Raw genomic sequence first — 18,378 nt, 5'->3', positions numbered from 1 at the left:
CAAGGGCTCTGATATGAGGCAGGCTGAGCTGCAAGCAGAGCGCGGTTTTGCTGCCCGTTCCCATTCCTTCTGCCCTCACTTCCTGCGGCGTCCTGAAGTGAGTGGATTCTGAGTCTCCCACACTCCTGTGGGTCGTAAATAGAATCCGAGCAAATGCCAGCGAGAACAGAGCTGGGGGGAGCATTGATCCCACAGCAGCAGCTCTGACACACCGCCGTCCTGCCACAGTGATCACAAAGGAAGGCAGCGCTGCTCACACAGGGCGCTTCATCTCAACATTCCAGTGCTTTGCAAAGGGTACACAGCAGCCATTGCTGCCCAGCTACCACAGCCGATCTTGTTTGTGCGCAGGTGACTTTGAATCAGGCCCTGTCCTCACCCCGTCCAACTGGGAAACATCACAGAGGGTCAGAGCTCCCCCAGAACAGCTGTGGGTTCGTTGGCCGCTCCTCCCGCCATTTGCAACTATGGGACACCCCATGGCTCCCCTTTATACGGAGAAATGGCACAAATATTTACAACGGTGCAACCTCTCTTAATGCAACTCAGTGCCTGCGCGGCGCTGGGCCGAGGCTGCCTGCCGCTCCATGGGGAGAGCTGTGCAGAGCTGGAGGGCAAAGATTTGGTAGAACCTCTTTACCGAGCGGGGCCGAATTAGGAAGGTTTTATGCCCGCAGTTTATGTAGCTCCACGTCTTGCAGAAACGGGTGACAGCAAACGCCTGATAAAATTACTGCAAGTTGCCAGGAAACGTCCGGTAATGGCTTCATACAACCGCGCAGCGAGGGCGATTAAAAGAGGAGGGAAAACGGCTCAAACACCGCGTCCCTCCGTGGGAACTGGCCGGGCCGGGCTGGGCTGTGCGCGGCTGCTCGGCGGCCAACAGAGCGGCACCGGGCGCGAACAGCCGCGCTCAGGGCCGCTCTCCGCTCCGCTCTGCTCTGCTCCGCCCGCGGCCGCCCCCGCCCTCAGCGCAGCGCCCCGGCCCGGCAGGTGGAAGCCGCCGCCGCCGCCCCCGCCGCCGCGCTCCTCCCCCGTCCCGTCCCCTCGCGGCTCTGCGCCGCCTCTTGCCGCCGCCCGCTCGCAGCTGACGGGGGCAGCCCCTTGTTTACTGGGCAGGAGGCGGCCGCCCGCCCGGCCTGCGCTGGAGGGGCCGAGAGCCGCGTCCCGAGCCGGGCCGGGCTCCGCAGCGGGAACCGCGGCCGTTCCGCGGGGCTCTTCCCGACGATGCGAAGCCGAAGCCGGGCCCGGCCCCCGCGCCCGCCCCGCGGCCTCTGATTCGCCCCCGCCGGGACGCGCCGAGCGGCTGCAGCGACGGCCATGGGAGCGAGAGCGGCGGCGGCGGCGGTCGTGGCGGTGGCCGCGGTGTTGGCGGCCTGCGGCGGCCGCGCGGAGAGTGAGTGCGGGCGGGGAGCGGGGGGCGCCGGGGCGGCGGGGAGCCGGGCTGCGGCCCCGCACCGCGAGGGGAGAGGCGGCCCCGGAGCGCTACCCTTTGAACCTCTGCGCGGCGGGGCAGGGCCGGGCCTCGCGGCGGGCGGCGCGGCCTCCGGCGCGGGGCGGCGGGGCCCGGAGCGCTCCCGCGGGGGGCGGAGATGGGGGGAGGTTCGGGTGACCTTCATCGCTCGGTTCGGCGCTTTCGGCCCCGGGCGGGTGGGAGGCGCGACGGTCGCCGCTCCGCGGCTCTTCGGCCGTTCGTTCGGCGTCCCTCCGGGGCCGCGCCGGGAACGCGTTGTGCCGCTGCGCCGGGCGGACTCGCGGGGTCCGTTGAGGCCGAGCTGCGCCGCGCCGATTCCTCCGGGCCGGGCATCGGGCGGGCGTTGAGCAGCGCCGTGTGCGGATCGCGGTTCGCGGTTCGGCTCGGGCCGACTCGGGGCCCGCACGGGGCGATCGCGCGGTGGGACGGCTCGTGCCGTCGGTGAGTTCCGAAGAAGGTGAACGTGTTTATTCGCAGAGAAGCGGGCAGGTGCCGGGGCTGCCCCACGGCCCGCCCGTCGGCTTTCCCACCGCGAAAGGCAGCGGTGAGAGAACGGCTCCGAATCCACCCGGCGCGGCGATGGGCGTTTCTGAAACGCCGCCGGCGCTGCGGGAATAAAGCGCGGAACGCGGCGCTCGATGGCAGCGCGGCTTCACCCCGCCGTGAGCTTCAGAGCCCCGTGCCGCCCTCACGCCGAGGTTCGGCGTTGAAGCCCTAAAGGAGGCCCTGGAGGTGCGCGGTCCGGAGGGGCACAGCAGCGCAGCGACGGGCTGGTTGGTGAATAGCACTGATAATAAATAAGTGCACACGCTGCTCCGGCCCGGCGATGTCTGATCTGAAAGCGTTGTTATTGCTGCCTCACCGAAGCGCTGTTTATTTGCTTATTTAAAAGCTAATTCTGCTTTTTATTGCAAGTGTAAAAAGTGAGCAGTTCGGATGGTGTTTGCTGTATTACTCCACGGTAGGAAAGGAAAACGTGCTGTGCAATTGTGGATGGATAACAGGAGCGACATAGGAGGTGCAGAAGCAAAACCTGGGCTGGAATCACTCCCACAGCACAAACACTGCAGCAAAGATCTACAGCCTGCTGCTGTGCTGAGGTCCAGCTCAAAGGCCCCGCAGCGGCTCACACGGCACTGCTGGGTCGGGGGGATGCAGCACGAGGGCTGTGTGAGCACCCACGTTGTTCCCTGAGCGGTGGAGCTCCTGGAGGCTGCGTTCTGGGCAGTGTCTCACACTCAGCACTGTGTGCCCCGTGATAACGCTGCTCCCCAGTGATGGTGTTCTCTGATCTTTGAGCCTCACAGTAGCATTTCTCATGCCCCGTACTTTTCTCTTCCCTCTGCTTGTTCAGATGACACCGTTGTTCCTTTTGGGTCTGCTCAGAGTTGAGCAAAGGCAACGGATGGTGCTGGGATTGTCCTCATAAACGGCGGCGCAGCTCCGTGCAGTGGCTCCCATTGGGCTGTGTCTGTGCGGGGCTCCCCTCACCTGCTGAGCATCTGTCCAACAGCCAGAGCACCTGGGGCTCCTCGTGTGGTCCACGGGAAGCACAACCACTGCAGGCCGGAGGGCACTCCCTCCCTTTCTAAGTATGTCATTGTGCTGCACTGGGGATGCTCACCTATGGCTTCCCTGTGTTGGGTACTGCCTCTGGGCTGTGGGTCCGTACCCCACATTGCTGAGTGCTTCTCAGAACTTGACATTGTAAATGATGGAGGTGGAAAACCAAAGTTTGAAAACGAGCGTCTCACTTGTAGGTATTTTCTGTTCGTTGAGGCGTGGCTACAGCCTGTCCTGGTGCTGGGCAGGATGCTTTCTGGTCCATCACTTATCCCAGGGATCACCCAGGGGCCCTTTTCCCATTTCCTAGTGCTGCAGCAGTGCGTACAGCTGCCGTGGTTTGGGCTCCATCAGCCAGTGCAGTTTTTCTTAGGCAGTTCATTTCTTGAAGCAGGCAATGAGAGCTATCAAACATGCAGTTTCCCACTGGTCATCTGAAACGGCTTGTGGGCTTCCCATGTCATCCTGCGCTGTCCTGGCAGAGCCAGTCTGGTGCAGACCCAGAGCAGCAGCAGAGGCTCACTGAGTCCCAGGGTTTGATGGGTGTGCTTTTATCACGTTGATTTGATTTTTTAAGTTACTTTGTTCTGAATAACCAGAGATGGAGGAGCAGCTCCTCTCTGGCAGCAAAGCCAGTCGTTACTTCGCCTAAATCTGCTTCTCGTTGTCCTGGTAACAGTGAATGCTCGGCTGAGTGAGCAGCTGCACTGAGCTGCTGCAGAGTGGGATTCAGGCAGGGGATGGGGCTGAGGGCCCTGCAGCAGGGAAGCAGATTTGGCTTCACGTGGTTATGGCTCCTTCTGCTGGGTCCTGGAGGTGTGAAAGAGGAGTTTGGGTGATGCTTAGCACATAAAAACTAACCTGAAGTAGACAATGAAAAATCTACCTTCCATGTGATTCTCTCTAAAGGTGGAAAAATCTGGCTAGAGCATTTAAATCTTCACAGGTTGACCATCCCAGCACCGTTTATTCAGTTGTTTGTTTCAGAACAGGCCTGGGATGTGCTCTGGGTGCCGCGGGGGTCTCGATGTGGGTGGGGGTCTCAGAGCAGCACTGAGCAGCACTGCTTGGCACTGCCATCGCGCGGCTCCGGGAGCGGCAGCGCAGGGATCTGGTGTGAAGCTGGGGAGCAGCCCTGCGCCTTCCCTGCTCCCCGTCTGTGTGTGGCTGGGAAGCAGTTTGTTCTCCTCGCGATCTCCCGTAGGTCTGTGAAGCTCTTCCACTTGGCACCAGCGGAGCTGTGATTACGTTCCTCTTCCTCGAGTGAATGTCAGGAGCTCGTTAGAGGCTGTTGCAAAGTCAATCACTTCTCAGCGCAGGCAGATTGTTGGGTTCAGAATCGGAGAGAAATGTGCTGATTTTAATTGTTACTAAAAAAACCCCCAGCCTTGTTGCACTGATGAAATTTCTTCTAGATCTTTCCTTCTGCCCCTTCCAACCCAAACCATTCTGCCATTCCGCGATGCTCTGTGCGCCTCAACTCTTCCAGAAAGCATTTCTGAGGCTGTGCTCAGTGTGCCAGCAGCCCCGTTGGGCAGTAAAATTGCTCTGAGTCCTATTGCAGCGCTGCCAGTTTTATTTTTTTTATTGCAGTTGAGCAAAGTTTTAAACAATCATTAGGACGTTTGCATAAAATGTATTTTTAACTCGCACAGCAGTGGCCTTTAGTGCACCCGTGAGGAGTCTGACATTCGGAGCTATCCTACATCTGCACGTACCTTAATTTTATAAGGCTTGATTACTGCAAAGTGATTTCTCGAAGCTCAGTTTTACAGTCAGTGGTCTGTATATACAGTGAGCAAAAAAGGTAAATATTCTGCTCTGTTAACTCTCAAGGGGAGGATGTGTGCACGGGGCAGTCCCAGCTGTAGGCAAAGAGAGTCCCTGCAGGGGATACAGTCTTTGTATTTGGCTTTTGAAGTGTCATCGTTGGGGCACGTTGCAGCCACAGCGCTCCGATTTCCCCACCTGTGGTCGGTGTCCCCTCTCCCCATCCCCACTCCCTGGACGTTCGGGTCGCTGCCCCCCTGCTCTGCTGCTCCCCATCTCCTGGGGCGGCTGCTCCCACTGAGCCATGCTGGGCAGGGCAGGGAGATCTGCAACCTTTAGAAAACAGTAACAAAAAAAGTCCCAGGGAAACACCTTATCTGAAAATAATGCCTTGTGCAATAAACCATTCCTGTCTGCTGGGCAGGAGTACAGCCTGTGTTCCTTCCCGTGCATTTCCAGTCTTTTCCTTCTCTTCCGAGTGCTGCTGTCTTCTCCCCATTACTCCTTTCCTACCTTCCCCTCCCCGCCGCCATTCTCAGTGACCCCCCCAGCACTAATTGCACAATGCACTGAGGTGGTTGTGTCGCTGGCAACTATCTAAAGAAAACAGACTGCGTTGCATGGACACCTCCACGTCGGTAAACGCTGAGTGACGTCCGAGGCCCGGCGCTGCCTTTCCAGTCGTGGTAGAGGTAACATCCACAAACTCAAGATGGCAGAAAGTTATGAAATCCCCATTCAGTCGTGTTTTGTAATCGTATACCAGGGAGCGTTCCCAGCTCTGTTTCTTAAGGCTCAAAGCCTGCTTTGTCGCACAGGACCCGTCCGTGTGATCTGAATGCGGCTGTATTTTATGATACAGTTGGAAAAATGGGTGTATTTAGCAAGCTAACAGACATCTTTATAAGAACAAGTAAACAGCATTGTTCTTTGCCTTCCAGTTTGCAGAAGCATGGACATCCGCAACAACCTGACCCGGCTGAGCTTGCTGGAGAACTGCACGGTGATTGAGGGCCACTTGCAAATACTGCTGATGTTTAAAACCAAGCCTGAAGATTTCCGCGAGCTCAGCTTCCCCAAACTGACTATGATTACAGACTACTTGCTTCTGTTCCGTGTGTACGGCCTGGAGAGCTTAAAGGGCCTCTTCCCCAACCTCACGGTGATCCGAGGAACCCATCTGTTCTTTAACTACGCGCTGGTCATCTTCGAGATGGTTCACCTGAAGGAGATCGGCCTCTACAACCTGATGAACATCACGCGCGGCGCCGTGCGCATCGAGAAGAACAACGAGCTGTGCTACCTGTCCACCATCGACTGGTCGAGGATTTTGGACTCCGTCGAGGACAACTACATCATCGCCAACAAGGACGACAAGGAGGAGTGCGGAGATGTGTGTCCAGGAACCGTGAAAGGGAAAAGCAGCTGCCCGCCCACCGTCATCAACGGCATCTTCATCGAGCGCTGCTGGACCCACGACCGCTGCCAGAGAGGTGGGTGAGCTCCCATCAGCTGCTGGCTGTCCACGTGAATAATGCCCCCAGAGTGCCGTGTTTGGGTTCCCTGGAAAGTCAGAGCCTGCCCGGAGCTCCCAGTTGTGCTCTGTGGGCGTAGCTCACGTCTGCGTAACAGTATTAGGAATTCTTTTGGGGCTTGGCTACGGGATTAAAAGCCTGGGTTGATTGAAAGGCGGAAACGGAGCGGCGGGGAAAGGTCTTGTGGAATAAAGCTGACTTGGGAAGGATGCAATAATGTTTTTACTGAAACCTTCCTGCCATAAAAAGGTGTGAGATGGGTGGGTGGGTGAGCAGTGTTTGCACACAGCAGGAAGCTGGGAGCTGGTCGGGCTGGGAGAAGGGGAGGGGAGGAAGGCCGGGTTTGGTGCCGTGGAGATGTGTGCACAGCTGCCATCCCAGCCCCCAGACTCCAGATCTCAGTGTCCTTAGGGTGGCTTTGAACTTCATACAGGTTTGTTTCTTCCAAACTTGAAGCTGACCTGAATTTTGGTTGTAATGATATGTTTGGTTTGATTTATGTTAAGTCCGTCCGACAAGAAGCAAAGTGAATTGAGTTAAAAGTGACACATTCAGAGCTGCCTGTCTCCTCAGTGGTGATGCATCCAAATGAAGCAGTGTGTCCTAAGACGAAATTAGGAAACTTGCGGGCTGAGAAGAATTTCTTGCCAAGCTCTAAAGGGCAACTCCAAGCGCCGAGTGCCAGATTTCAGACGGAATTCCTAGCAGTATGCATAAACTAATGAAATTAATGTGGTTTCCCCTCTGCTACTCCTCACCCCAAATTGTCTCGCTTCCTTTTAAAGAAAGTGGTTATTTTTTATTGCTGGAATAACAGGCTTTGAGCAGGATCCTGCGAAGGTCTGTGTGCGTTTCGTTTCTGAAAGGAAGCATAAGGTTATAAAGCATTTTAGTTTGGACGCTCTTCTGCTATACAGTCATTATCAGCAGTGCACCTGGTTTGCTGTGCGTTCGTGGTCTGTTTTCTCCCGTTTCCCAGGGTTAGAGGTCGAACTGAAGCAGTTTTCTGTGACTAGAGCATTCATCATCCCTCATTCCTGTGAGTTTTGGGGCTGTGCTGCAGCATTCTGGAACGTATGGCTTTTCCCCTTTCCATGACTTTATTTCCATGAAACCTGTAGGAATTTAGTATTGCACCTCTGGGGCAGAGCTCTCGGTTCCTGAGCCTCTCCCATCAGCTCAGCGCGGTTCCCAGGGGCAGCAGGCATTGCCCCACGCTGTGTTACCGAAGGAAGCCAACCTGGTGCGTCCGTATGGTTGGAATTTGAAATTGGAATTTGGGGAATTATTTCAGCAGTCACTCTGTGCCAATCCTCCATTCGGCTTTCCGTGCTCCTTTTAGAAAAACGGGGGCAGTGATGCTGCGATGTCTTTTGGCTGTAATGGACGGAGGTTTCCAAAGACACCTGAGTGAGTCTCACGTAGGTGTGTTGTGGATGCTGCTTCGTGCTCTCAGTGCAGCTGGTGCTCACAAGGAGATGGTGTCTGTGTCTGTGGCACCTGCCTTTGGCCTCACAAGTCGTCGTAAGTGTTTACGAGCACTTTTTCAGACTTTGTTTTGACTTCTTTTTGAATTGCCTTTCGACTTCCTGCACTGACGCACTGTGCTGTAGTAGCTATGGTAGAGGCTGTGGTATTCATTTAGAGAATCCGTTGGTGGAATTGCTGCATTCCCTGTTCTTTGCCAGCCATAACGTATCCTTCATGCATGTAATTGCTTTGTCACAATTCTTATGAGCTCATGGCAATACAACTTGGGCTTTCCTTTGCCTAAAGAGCTTTGCAGAGACGCTCAGGACTGAGGGCGTCAGTGTGGTCGAATCTCCCTCTGTGCTCAGGCAGCTTATCTAGGGATCTCAGCATCAAATGCTGCAGCCCCCAGCATCTCCTGGCCCTGCCTTCCTCTGCCCACCGTGTCCATGTCCCTCTGCTGCTCCTTGTGCATCTTTGGCATTCCTTCCTTTCAGCCAATTCCCATCTCCCATTTAACTCCGGCGCCGGCTGAGTCGCAGCATGCAGTTATCTCAGAGCTGCTCCTCCAGGCCCTGGAATCGTACTCTGCAGCCCAGCAATGTTTCAGTTGGTGATAACACACTGGAGACAGCAGAGCGGAAGGTCTCCTTGCAGACATGGGAGCTCGGGTGACGCGTGGAGGAACTGAAATAATTTGTGGGCAGCTGTGTGCTTTGGGATGGCCAACTGGTGATACTGGGGAATCTAGAAGGGGATGCACAGCGCACGCCTGTAGCAGCCTGCAGGTGTGTTGCTCAGGATGTGCTTCCCCAGAATCATTCTTTCCTTTTTTCTGCATCGCTCGTGTTGGTGTGAAAAACGAAAAGCAGTTCAGCTGAGGCCAACTCATGTTGTATTTTGGGTAGGAAGGGAGAGAAATATGCAGTCGGTTTGGAATTTGGGTCTAGCCTTGTGCTGCTTGTGGCAGCCAAGGGCTGTGCCTCTTCTGGAGGTTTTCTATCTTTTCAGCCCACGTTTTTATAAGCCTTTTTTATTTTTTAATACATATGTATTTGTTTTCATTGCTGTAGAAATTCAGTTCTTAGTTCAGCGCAGCGTCTTCACGCAGGGTGTCTCTGCTGAGGAATCCAGACAACAAAAATGCTGGAAATGCCACGTCCCAGACCTCAGTTCAGATCTGCCAAACATGATTTTCATATTTTGCATTTTTTTTTTCTTTTTTTTTCCTTTTTTTTTTTCCAATGCAATAAAAAGTCTATATGTCTGTCACTGCTGTCACGGAAGGAGCAATTCCCTCTGAAATGGATTTCCTGCCAGTTCCCTCTGCGCTCAGTCCTCTCTGTCCATGTGTCACTTGAAGCAGTCTGATGTCTTCAGCGGTCCCTGGTTCGACCTTCTCCTCGTGTGCTGGGTCATCCAGAGGTGGAGGAGGGTAAGGGAAGGAAAAGCAGAGGGCCAAATAAAATTAGCAGGAAAAGGATCTTTTATCAGACTGCCCCTCGGTGAGCATCGCAGGGCTGCGCTCCTGGGATGGGAGAACACATATCCAAAATGCAGGGTGGGGTTCTTCCTGGAGCAAATGGTGACGTCCAAGTTCTCCCATTCATCCTGAATGAAACCTCTGTCAGTTTCTGCCATCTTTGTGATGCTGGGACTTCGTGCTACCAGGAATTGGAGCGTGGGCAGTTTGGGGTTTGTGTGTAGACTTTTCACGTGATTAAAAATAAAACTCATCAATCAGTGCAATCAGGAATTTGTTAACCTCATTAAAAGGCAGTGGAAGGTACGTGAAGGCAGCTGAAGAAGAGGGTAGAATAGAGCAGGTAGAATTGAGGGTGTTTTGGAGTACGTGGCACGTAATGGAGCTGCTAAAGAGAGGCACTGTATGAAAATAATGATGCTTGTCTGGATTTTTTAATGATGTGTAAGCAGGTCTGGAGACGAAGGGTGCAGCCAGATCTCCCTTTCATTTTCCTGTGACCTATCCAGGAAAAATAATGGGGCAGGTGAGGGGCAGGTAAGGATCAGAAGGTTTGCTTTAGCAGCCTGCTTTGTTTCCTGGTACAAACAGCACAACAAAGCGCTCCGAAAAACATTGCTCAGTCCAAAGTGTTTTTCAGCTGCTGAGAAACAAAACCGAGTGCTTTTCAAGGGACTGTGCCAAAAGAAATGCTGAAAATACGAACATCTTCAAGGCAGTTTTGAATAATAAAGTTCAGAGGTGTGTGTGGGAAACGTTTTGTGATGTTTACTTAGGTAGAAATATTACTTAGCAACAGTTTCCTGTAATTTTTATGTGCTGGGAATTTCTGTAGCCATAAGCTTTGCTTTATTACCTTTCTATGGGAAAGGGGTCTCAGAGCACTGAGCGGACTGAGCCAACCCCAAGGGCAAGATATTTTTAAAGCTTCACACACAAAGAAATGTTTCCAGTCGCTACCACACGAAGTGGAAGTGCTCTTTTATTTGCAGATCTGATAAGAACTGCCTTTTTTCTTCCCAGCTCTGACAAATGCCAGATGGAAGTTGACACCCGATAATCTCTCTGGGGCGTCAGTTCCCATCCTTGCCAGGCGACAGCATTAGGAAGTGTGTAGTGCTGGGGCTGCTGTGATGCCTCCGAACGGCCACAAGTCCCAAACTAATTCACTTGGGCTTGTGAAGAGCTCTTGAGACATTTGTGGTGCTCGGTGGTGCAGCCCAGAACCAGGGGGAACGCCAGCAAACCGAGCTGGGCTCCATAGAAGATGCCCATGGTTGGGTTCTGTGGAGCAGAGGGGTTTTCTCTTAAGACTGGAGCAGTGTTGATCTGTGCTGGGCTGAGCTGTGCCCTTACTTCTGTCCCCTCCACCCTTCCCCACTCATGGAGGTGTTTAACCCCTTGTGTGCCACTGCTGACGTGAGCAACGTTTGGGGTTGGGTCAGCCCTCGGTGGTGGCTCAATGTCATTGTGACTTCCAGGCTGGCATGCCAAGAGTGCTCCAACAGAACACTTATTTTTCTCATTTGAAGTACGCTTCCAAGTTACTGTGTTTGCTTAAACCAGGGAGCTTGCTTTAGCCCTCATTAGACAAAACGTGGAAGGCTGGCAGCACTTGGCGGGCAGGTTTGTTGGAAATGCTGCTGTCTGGGCACGGCAGTAGAGGCAGAGAATGATAAAGAGCAAAAAACCTGAGCAACAGGTTAACCAGTGTTAGCAGCACACATGGGTGTCCTGCAGACGGTTCACCCGTGGGTGGGGGTGAAGAGGATGGTTTCATTCAGAGGGGATCCCCAGGGCCGGGGGCACTGGGTGAGGTGAGCTCTGTGTGTCCCATGTGTGCCTCCACTCTGCCCTCTTCGTACAGGCAGAGCAGCAGTTCTTTATTTTAAATCTAAATCTTTCATTATGTGCTGAAAGGACGTCTTGTGGGAGGCACTGCAATGGCCGTGAGCCGGCTGGCTCCGTACAAAGAGGTATATTCAGTGTGTGTGAGAAGAGCAACTGAAATCTGTCCCTTGGCAATGCTCTCTAAAGCATCTCTCTCTATCAGGAATTGTGTTTGACAGGGATTGCCGCTGTAAATAAATCTTGTGTTAAAAAAACAACCAAATCATGCAAAAACAGCCAGGCAGTGAGCAGTGCAGGGGGTGTTTGTGGCTGAAAGCTGTGGGCGTTGGGTCCTCTGGGCAGAGATGGGTGCAGTGGGTGCTGCTGTGTCCTGCAGGAGCTGTGCTGATCCTTCTCTCCACCCGTGACATTGGCTGGGTATGAGTTCAGTGCTCATGCTTCCCAATTGTATCCTATAATTGTGTGCAAGTTCCTATTGGAGGGATGTGAATGAACTTGCTGGGATGTTTATGCCTCTTAATTAGTGCTGGGCTTCCAGGAATAAGGCAGTGTGAGTCTGCAGCCACCACGGGACAGCAGGGGCATCGGGGAACTGAGCTCCTGTCAGCATCTGCATTCCTGAACTCCATCAGGCGTCCATGTTGTGTTACAGCAACACGTGGGCTTCAGTGCTTGATGAGCAATAAAGATGTTCATTAAAATTGGAGGATCAGGGAAGCACTTCCTGCCTGTTCTGCAAAACACATCAGTCGCACTCTACGGGTAAAGAAAGCGTGAAGGCAGTGATTGAATCAAGGCAGATCAGACTTGCTTTTCCTGGTCTGGGTCTCCTCGCAGTGCCGTTGCATTGGAACAAGGCTGCTGGCACTGCTGCTGTTGGTGCAGCCCCAGCGGGGGCTGGGACCCCCCCTGAGCACCCCGGGGAGCTTCAGTGTGTGGTGAGCCCATATCTGCTGGAACAAGGTCCCTTGTCACGCATCACTTTGTTCCTGGGATACGACGTGTGAGCTGTGCTGCTGAGGAGGAAGCAGCACAAAGTGAAAGCTGCCTGAGATGCAGAGGTGAAGCTCTGGGGCTGCCCTGTGCTGGCGGATGGGCTGCGTGGTGTCCAGAGAGCCCCCAGAGCTGCTCCCACTGAACACCGCTCCCAGGAGCAGCTGCTCTGCACTGAGATCTGAAACCTCCCTGCTCTGCTTGAAAAAAGGGATCTTTGTCTCAGGAGGAACTGATACGGCTGCGGGGGTTTTGTGTAGGACAGTCCCAGTCACCTTCTTGGGACAGAAAGCTGGTCTGCGTGCCTTTTTTCAAGGAGTCTTTCCACTGTGAGGTTATTTCCATATGTTTGTTCCCCTGCAGTAACTACCCCATTTATGGACCAGCAGGTGTCAAGGCTGACACTTATGATATCAATTAAACTGGCTCTAAGTAATCCTAATTGCTCTGAAGTGGACGATGCTGATGGTGCTGGTGGTAAGGCTCTGTCTGCCTCCACTGGGCTGGAGCTTTTCAGGGCTCCCAGCGCTGCTGACGGTGAGACTTGTGCTGCTTCCTTGCTATTGAACCGAGTGGCAGTCAGTCCCACTGTAAGAGCCAACCACGTCAAAGGCACATGAAATACACCAAATTTCCAGGGTTCTGACAGCTGACCTTTGTCAGAAAGGAAGCAAGATTGGAGATCTTCACTGGATTTAATGTAACGTCAGCAGGTTTGGTTTCCCTGTTGTTCGCCTCTTTGTTGGGGTGGCACAACTGGTTTGGGATTAAATTCCTTCCGATTACAGCTTTCTCTTGCATAATTTACAAGGAGAAATAGATTTGTAGTCTCTAAGGATGGCTTGTGCAATATAGCTGTTGTTTTTTTGTACCAATCTGTAGTCATTTGCTTTTCCTTTGGGTTGTATTTGTGTGACTTTTTGTCACTTTTATCATGTCTCCTTTGGGGCTTTGATTAAAGAAGCAGAAGCACGTGCTCTACAGTTCACAAACTATAGGAATTCATCAGGTGTGTGTGTGTGCCTGTGCTGGGTGGTTGGTGTGGGCTGCGTGCTGCTGTACACTGAATTACTGGAAAATGGATTATTGGTGCACTGAAGATGACAAGGGCAAGTGTAGTAAATCAAAATATATTTCATAGGGAGGTTTCAACTGCTTGGCTCTGGGACTGCAAGCAAACAGTATCTATTTCAGTACTGCTAAGTAAATTCTTATACCTCGAAATAAACTGTGGAGAGCATGCTTGCAGTTCTGGGCGAAGAGAGAAGGGTGTGTAGACAAGTGGACATGAGCTGATGTGGCCAAAATGCCTTGAGTATGTGAAAGAACAGTATCTGGGTGCAGATAAGCTATGCGTTTGATCCTGAGTAACGAGATCCTTTCCACAGTGCAGCTACAGCTTAGGAAAAATGCTGTAGGTTCAGAGAAAACCACCGTTCTGTGAGTCCATGAGTCTGTAAAAACCTCTTACATTATGGGAAACATGCTTGGGATATAGGCACTGGAAATAACCCTGCTGATGGGCACTGCAGGAGGGTTCCCTGCAGCCATGGGACAGCTGGTGTTTCACCTTCAGTGCCATCCAGCCCTCGGCTGCCAGGAGGAAAAGTGGGGGCTCTGCAGGTTTTGTTCCTTCTTCCTCTCTGGCTCCTTTGCAGCACCTTCATCCTTAAGCACCACTTCAGCCCCAGTGTCTATGTTTACAATTCGTGAGTACACCATGGAATCTGTCCAGATTAAAATCTTAACCTCTGTCTGACATTTCTGTGTAGATCATTAGTTATCAGCTTAATCTGCTTGTGGTTAATCTTACACTTCCGCCCGCCGCGTTCCCTTTCTGTTACAGACGGCTCCGCTCCCCTGTTTGCTCTACGCTGTATGTCCTGTCCAGTATAAATTGGCACTTATTTTGTGTGCCCCGGTGACATTTGGTGCATCTTTTCACAACCCACACCTACATGTAGCCTTCCTTATCCCCACAAGCTGAATGTGGCAACTTAGCTTTCATTCTTTAGTGTCTTGTTTACTCCAACATCCTTGAGAAAAGCCTCTTTATGCCCTCTTATCTTTCCACAAGGCAAAGGTTACAATTCTTCTGTGCTCACATCACTCCTTGTTTTCCAGACAAGGTTTAACGTAGAAGCAGTAGCTTGCATTAGACCTACATTTGGGAAATGGAGGGTTTTGGCTGTCACCGTACGTGGAAGCACGCCTGCTCATCTCTGTGTGGCTGTTTCTCAGTCTGTAAGACCCCAACTTCTGTGCTCGTCTCTTGGGGCTCATCATGGTTCAGACACCACCGCTTTGTTGTGGTGGTGATGCCAGCATGGAAGCAGAGACCTTTGGCTGTGGTAGGGAACCTCACCTCACTCCTGGTGTGTTTGTGACAGCCGTGGTGCCTCCCTCACTGCGATGCTCCTGGGCTCCCAGCATGAGGAGAAGTTAAAGTAGAAGGGGATGTTTGCAAGATGCTGTATGTCGGAAAGAGTAATGCGTGGTTAAACATTAACAGGAAGCTCTCATGAGGTTCCTGGCTGGCATGTCAACCATTGAGCGATAAAAGCTGATCCTTGGGTTGTAACGTGAGCTGAACTTTAAAGAACAACAACAAGGTGTGAGTGAAAACATGGGCAAAGGTTTGCAGAAAAATTCCCCCCAAACCCTTTCAAAGTTTCTGCTCTCGGTGTCCATACAAATCCTCTGTTCTGTTGTGTTGGCCAAGGGCAATACCAGCTGGCTGATGCCCAGGCTGCCATCACACTGTCTTCTTCCCAAGGGCTGTAGGTTGCTGTAGGGATTGGGGCTAGGAACCTCACAGCCCCCAGGTACTGGAGGAACAGTGGGTTTCCTGATGTTGTTCAGCTGTAAGCCACCATCGGGGCCAAGAGCAGCAATGGTTGTGTTGATATCACTGTGCTTAGTGATAACTGCCTGGGGGCTCCAGGCTTTGCTTGGAGATGTAGTGTCAGTTTGGGGCTAAAAAGCAAACCAGACAAGCAAGGATCCCTGCAGAAAGCGTGCCTCTAACTGAACACGAAGCACAAGGAGCAAGCTCACTCTGTGCCAGAGAGCGGCACAGCAGCGGTGCTGTGGGTGCTGGGAGAGGTATTCACTTATTCAGCTCTGACTGTTGTCCCCATGTGCACTTTGTGACACTTGTTCTCCCTTAACGGCTCTGCTGTTTTCAAATCAAACTCTGTGTTTGGCTGTTTTTATCTCAATTGCCAACTCAATTGCCACTTTAGCCAGGTTCCAGAAGTTGTTTTTAGCTGCTCGGGGATTCTGCTCACCTGATAGGTGCTGGAGGCATGAAAACAGAGCTGCTCTTGAGCTGCATTTTCATTTTATATTTCAGCTTTGTTTCCCAGGTCTCATCAGAGAGAACTGCTTTGCTCTGAGATCATGGAGTCACCCACTTCTTCCCACAGCCCCCATCCTCCAGTATCAGCCCCAAACCCCTTTATCTTTGCTAAGCCGTGGTGGTGCTGGGGTGTCCCACTGCCATTTGGGATGCAGCCCTGCAGGGCTCATCGGTTCCTCTTGGAACATCTGAGCCATTCACCATGGCTTCATCCGAGCGTGTCGCTTATGAAAGGGGCTGGAGGCAACACAAGGCTTCCCTTATCCTTACTGATCCGTGAGATAAGATCTGTAATATTGTCCCGCAGAAATGTCAGTGGGAAGCGTTTCCTTTATGTTCTAGTAACAGCGTGTTGTTTTTGGAAGCTGCTATCTGTGGGAAGGGAGGCACCTGCAGTTAATTTTATCTGTTCCTGTGTGAGGATGGAGCTCCCGGCGCTCCCAGCGCGCGGCTCAGAGGGGTCGGGGCGTGATGTGCTGCAATCTCCAATTTTATAAATAACACTTCAGTTGGAGCTCTGATGGCAAGGCCTTGAGATCACTTTGTGCAGTCGCTGCTGTGTCGGTGCAGAGCGTTGGAGCCTTGGTGGGTTCCAGTTAGCAGCTCACAAACAAATAGGTGATCGTGAGTTTAAAAACAGAAAGTTGTTTCGTGGAGAAAAATAACAATATAAGACAGTCCCAAACACACTGCGTGACGTGCTGAGGCCTTGACAGCTGAGTTGGGTTGACTTTGTGAAGTGATCAAGTTAAAAAACAAATTGATGTTCCATCTAATGTACTTCACAGATAACTTTATAAGGAGAATCCATTTGGGTTTCGATACAATCTGTGCTTGATGCTCACAGAATGCAAGGAGCTGTGGCCGGGCTCTGGAGCGGACAGGAGCCGCCATCCCAGCTGGCTGTGCTCTGGGTGTGCCGTGGGTTGTGCTGTGTGAGTCCAGGGAGCAGCAGTGCAAACAGAATCACACAGAATCACAGAGTGGCCTGGGATCACGAAGCTCCAACCCCCCTGCCACATGCAGGGCCACCAGCCTCCCCGTTCAACGCTAGACCAAGCTGCCCAGGGCCCCATCCAACCTGGCCTTGAACACCTCCAGGGACGGACGGGGATCCACAGCCTCTCTGGGCAGCTGTTCCGGCACCTCACCACTCTCTCTTTAAAGAATTTCCCCCTGACGTCCAACCTAAATCTCCCCTCCCTCAACTTAAAACCATTTTCCCTTGTCTTGCAGTTATCAGCCCTTTCCAAGAGTTGAATCCCCTCCTGTTTATAGGCTCCCTTTAGGTACTGAAAGGCTGCACTGAGCTCACCCCGCAGCCTTATCTTCTCCAGGCTGAACAAGCCCAGCTCCCTCAGCCTGTCTTCATAGGGGAGGTGCTCCAGTCCCCTGATCATCTTCGTGGCTCCTCTGGACCCTCTCCAACAAACAGCTCCCTGTCCTTCTTGTACTGGGGGCTCCAGACCTGGACACAGCACTCCAGATGGGGCCTCACAAGAGCAGAGTAGAGGGGGACAATCACCTCCCTGTCCCTGCTGGCCACCCCTCTTTTGATGGAGCCCAAAGCCCCCCTGCAGCCCACAGGGAAAGCAGAGCTCACCCAGAGTTTATTTTACTTTGACCATTCTCTTGCTGGTGTTGTGTTAGCAGCGAGATAGAAACAAGACCTAACGCAGGTGCTTTTAACCACACCTCGATGTTCAAATGGTGTTAATTAGCCAGACAGCCCAGTGCTGATTGACTCTCCTGCTCAGCGCTGGTCCATTTGTGCTGGTTGTGCTCACAGTTCCCCTGTGTTCCTCTCCCACCTGAGGCCCAGAAGGGAGAGCCCTGCAGGTGGGAATTCCTTTGCGTTGACTCGGCTGCCTTTGCCCCCCTTTGCTGGGCCTCAGCTGTGCACAGAAGTGCCCGCCTGGATCTGCAGTCACAAGGCTTTGCACCACGCGTTGCGTCCCAGGTCTGCAGAGAGCCCTCACTGCTGGTTAAACATTGATCCGCCCCGACCAACAGCTTGGGGCCTGCGCTCCCCCGGCCCAGCAGGGATCTGCTGCCCTCCTCCTGGGCTGGGGGCTGTAAGGGTGCGTGAGAGCAAAGGGATGCTGGAGAGGTTTCTGTGAGGTTCTCTGGAGCTCAAAAATTGCGGTGCATCCCACTGTGCGTGCTTGGGTTGAGAGTTTGTCGTCTGTTCGGGTCTGCGGTGCCGAGCTTTTGCACAGAATAGTGACTGACGGTTATGGAGCACCTGATGGAGGGAATAGGAGCTTTGGCTCCTGGCTGTCTTCGGGCTGTCTTTTAACATCAGAGCTCTTAGAGCGGGAAAGAGAGAAAAACATCCAGATCAACTGAAAAATAGTTGTACCTTCTAAAGGCCTTCAGAGTTGAGAGTTCAGATGGTTTCTGCCCTGTGAATATGTGCAGCTGAGTTTGAAGATCTGTAAGTAAGCACAGCGCTTTGCAGATCGGTTTCCATTGCAAACAGAACTGCTGTGACATGGGGCGGAGGAGGTGCTCAGTGCCACTCCGGGTTTTGCAGAGGAATTGCTCAGTCTGCTCCCTCCCCCCCATCAACCATGAGATTTCGTCCTACGATCAGAGTGTTTGATAGACGTTTTGGATGAAATTCTGGAATTTTCTGTCTGCGTCCTCCTGTTGCCAATATCTCTAATAAACTGCAGCCGTGACATCTGTTGCCAGACAGAGCTGCATCCACAGCCTCATAAAGAGTGTAGGACCATCGTTTGGGAGGAAGCCTCTCATTTTGTATGGTCTGCTGTGAAGTACCATCTGCAGGCCGCTTTCCTTGCCACTACATTTCGATCCTTTGCCATTTCTAAGATGAGTTCACAAAATGAGACCAAGGTGCTAGAGAAGGGTG

At 52.7% G+C, this 18,378-nt stretch overlaps 1 protein-coding gene across 2 annotated transcripts in view; it reads left to right on the top strand.

The window, feature by feature from the left end:
- The first annotated feature begins 1,043 nt into the window (after positions 1–1,043).
- Positions 1,044–18,378, top strand: part of INSR (insulin receptor) — a 39,136-nt gene continuing 21,801 nt past the window's right edge. The window contains exons 1-2 of one of the 2 annotated variants that reach the window (XM_085211806.1): positions 1,044–1,396; positions 5,749–6,300. In XM_085211806.1, coding sequence (XP_085067932.1) covers positions 1,321–1,396; positions 5,749–6,300 — 628 coding nt within the window. In that variant the 5' untranslated portion in view covers positions 1,044–1,320. Of the gene's footprint in view, positions 1,397–4,609; positions 5,500–5,748; positions 6,301–18,378 lie in introns of those variants that run through there. The other variant, XM_010725063.4, reaches the window with a different exon arrangement.

Source organism: Meleagris gallopavo, chromosome 30 (assembly GCF_905368555.1).
Source record: "Meleagris gallopavo chromosome 30, MGAL_WU_HG_1.1, whole genome shotgun sequence".
Taxonomy (NCBI): Eukaryota; Metazoa; Chordata; class Aves; order Galliformes; family Phasianidae; genus Meleagris; species Meleagris gallopavo.
The sequence above is the reverse complement of the archived record's forward strand: the minus strand, read 5'-3'. Positions and strand labels throughout refer to the sequence as shown.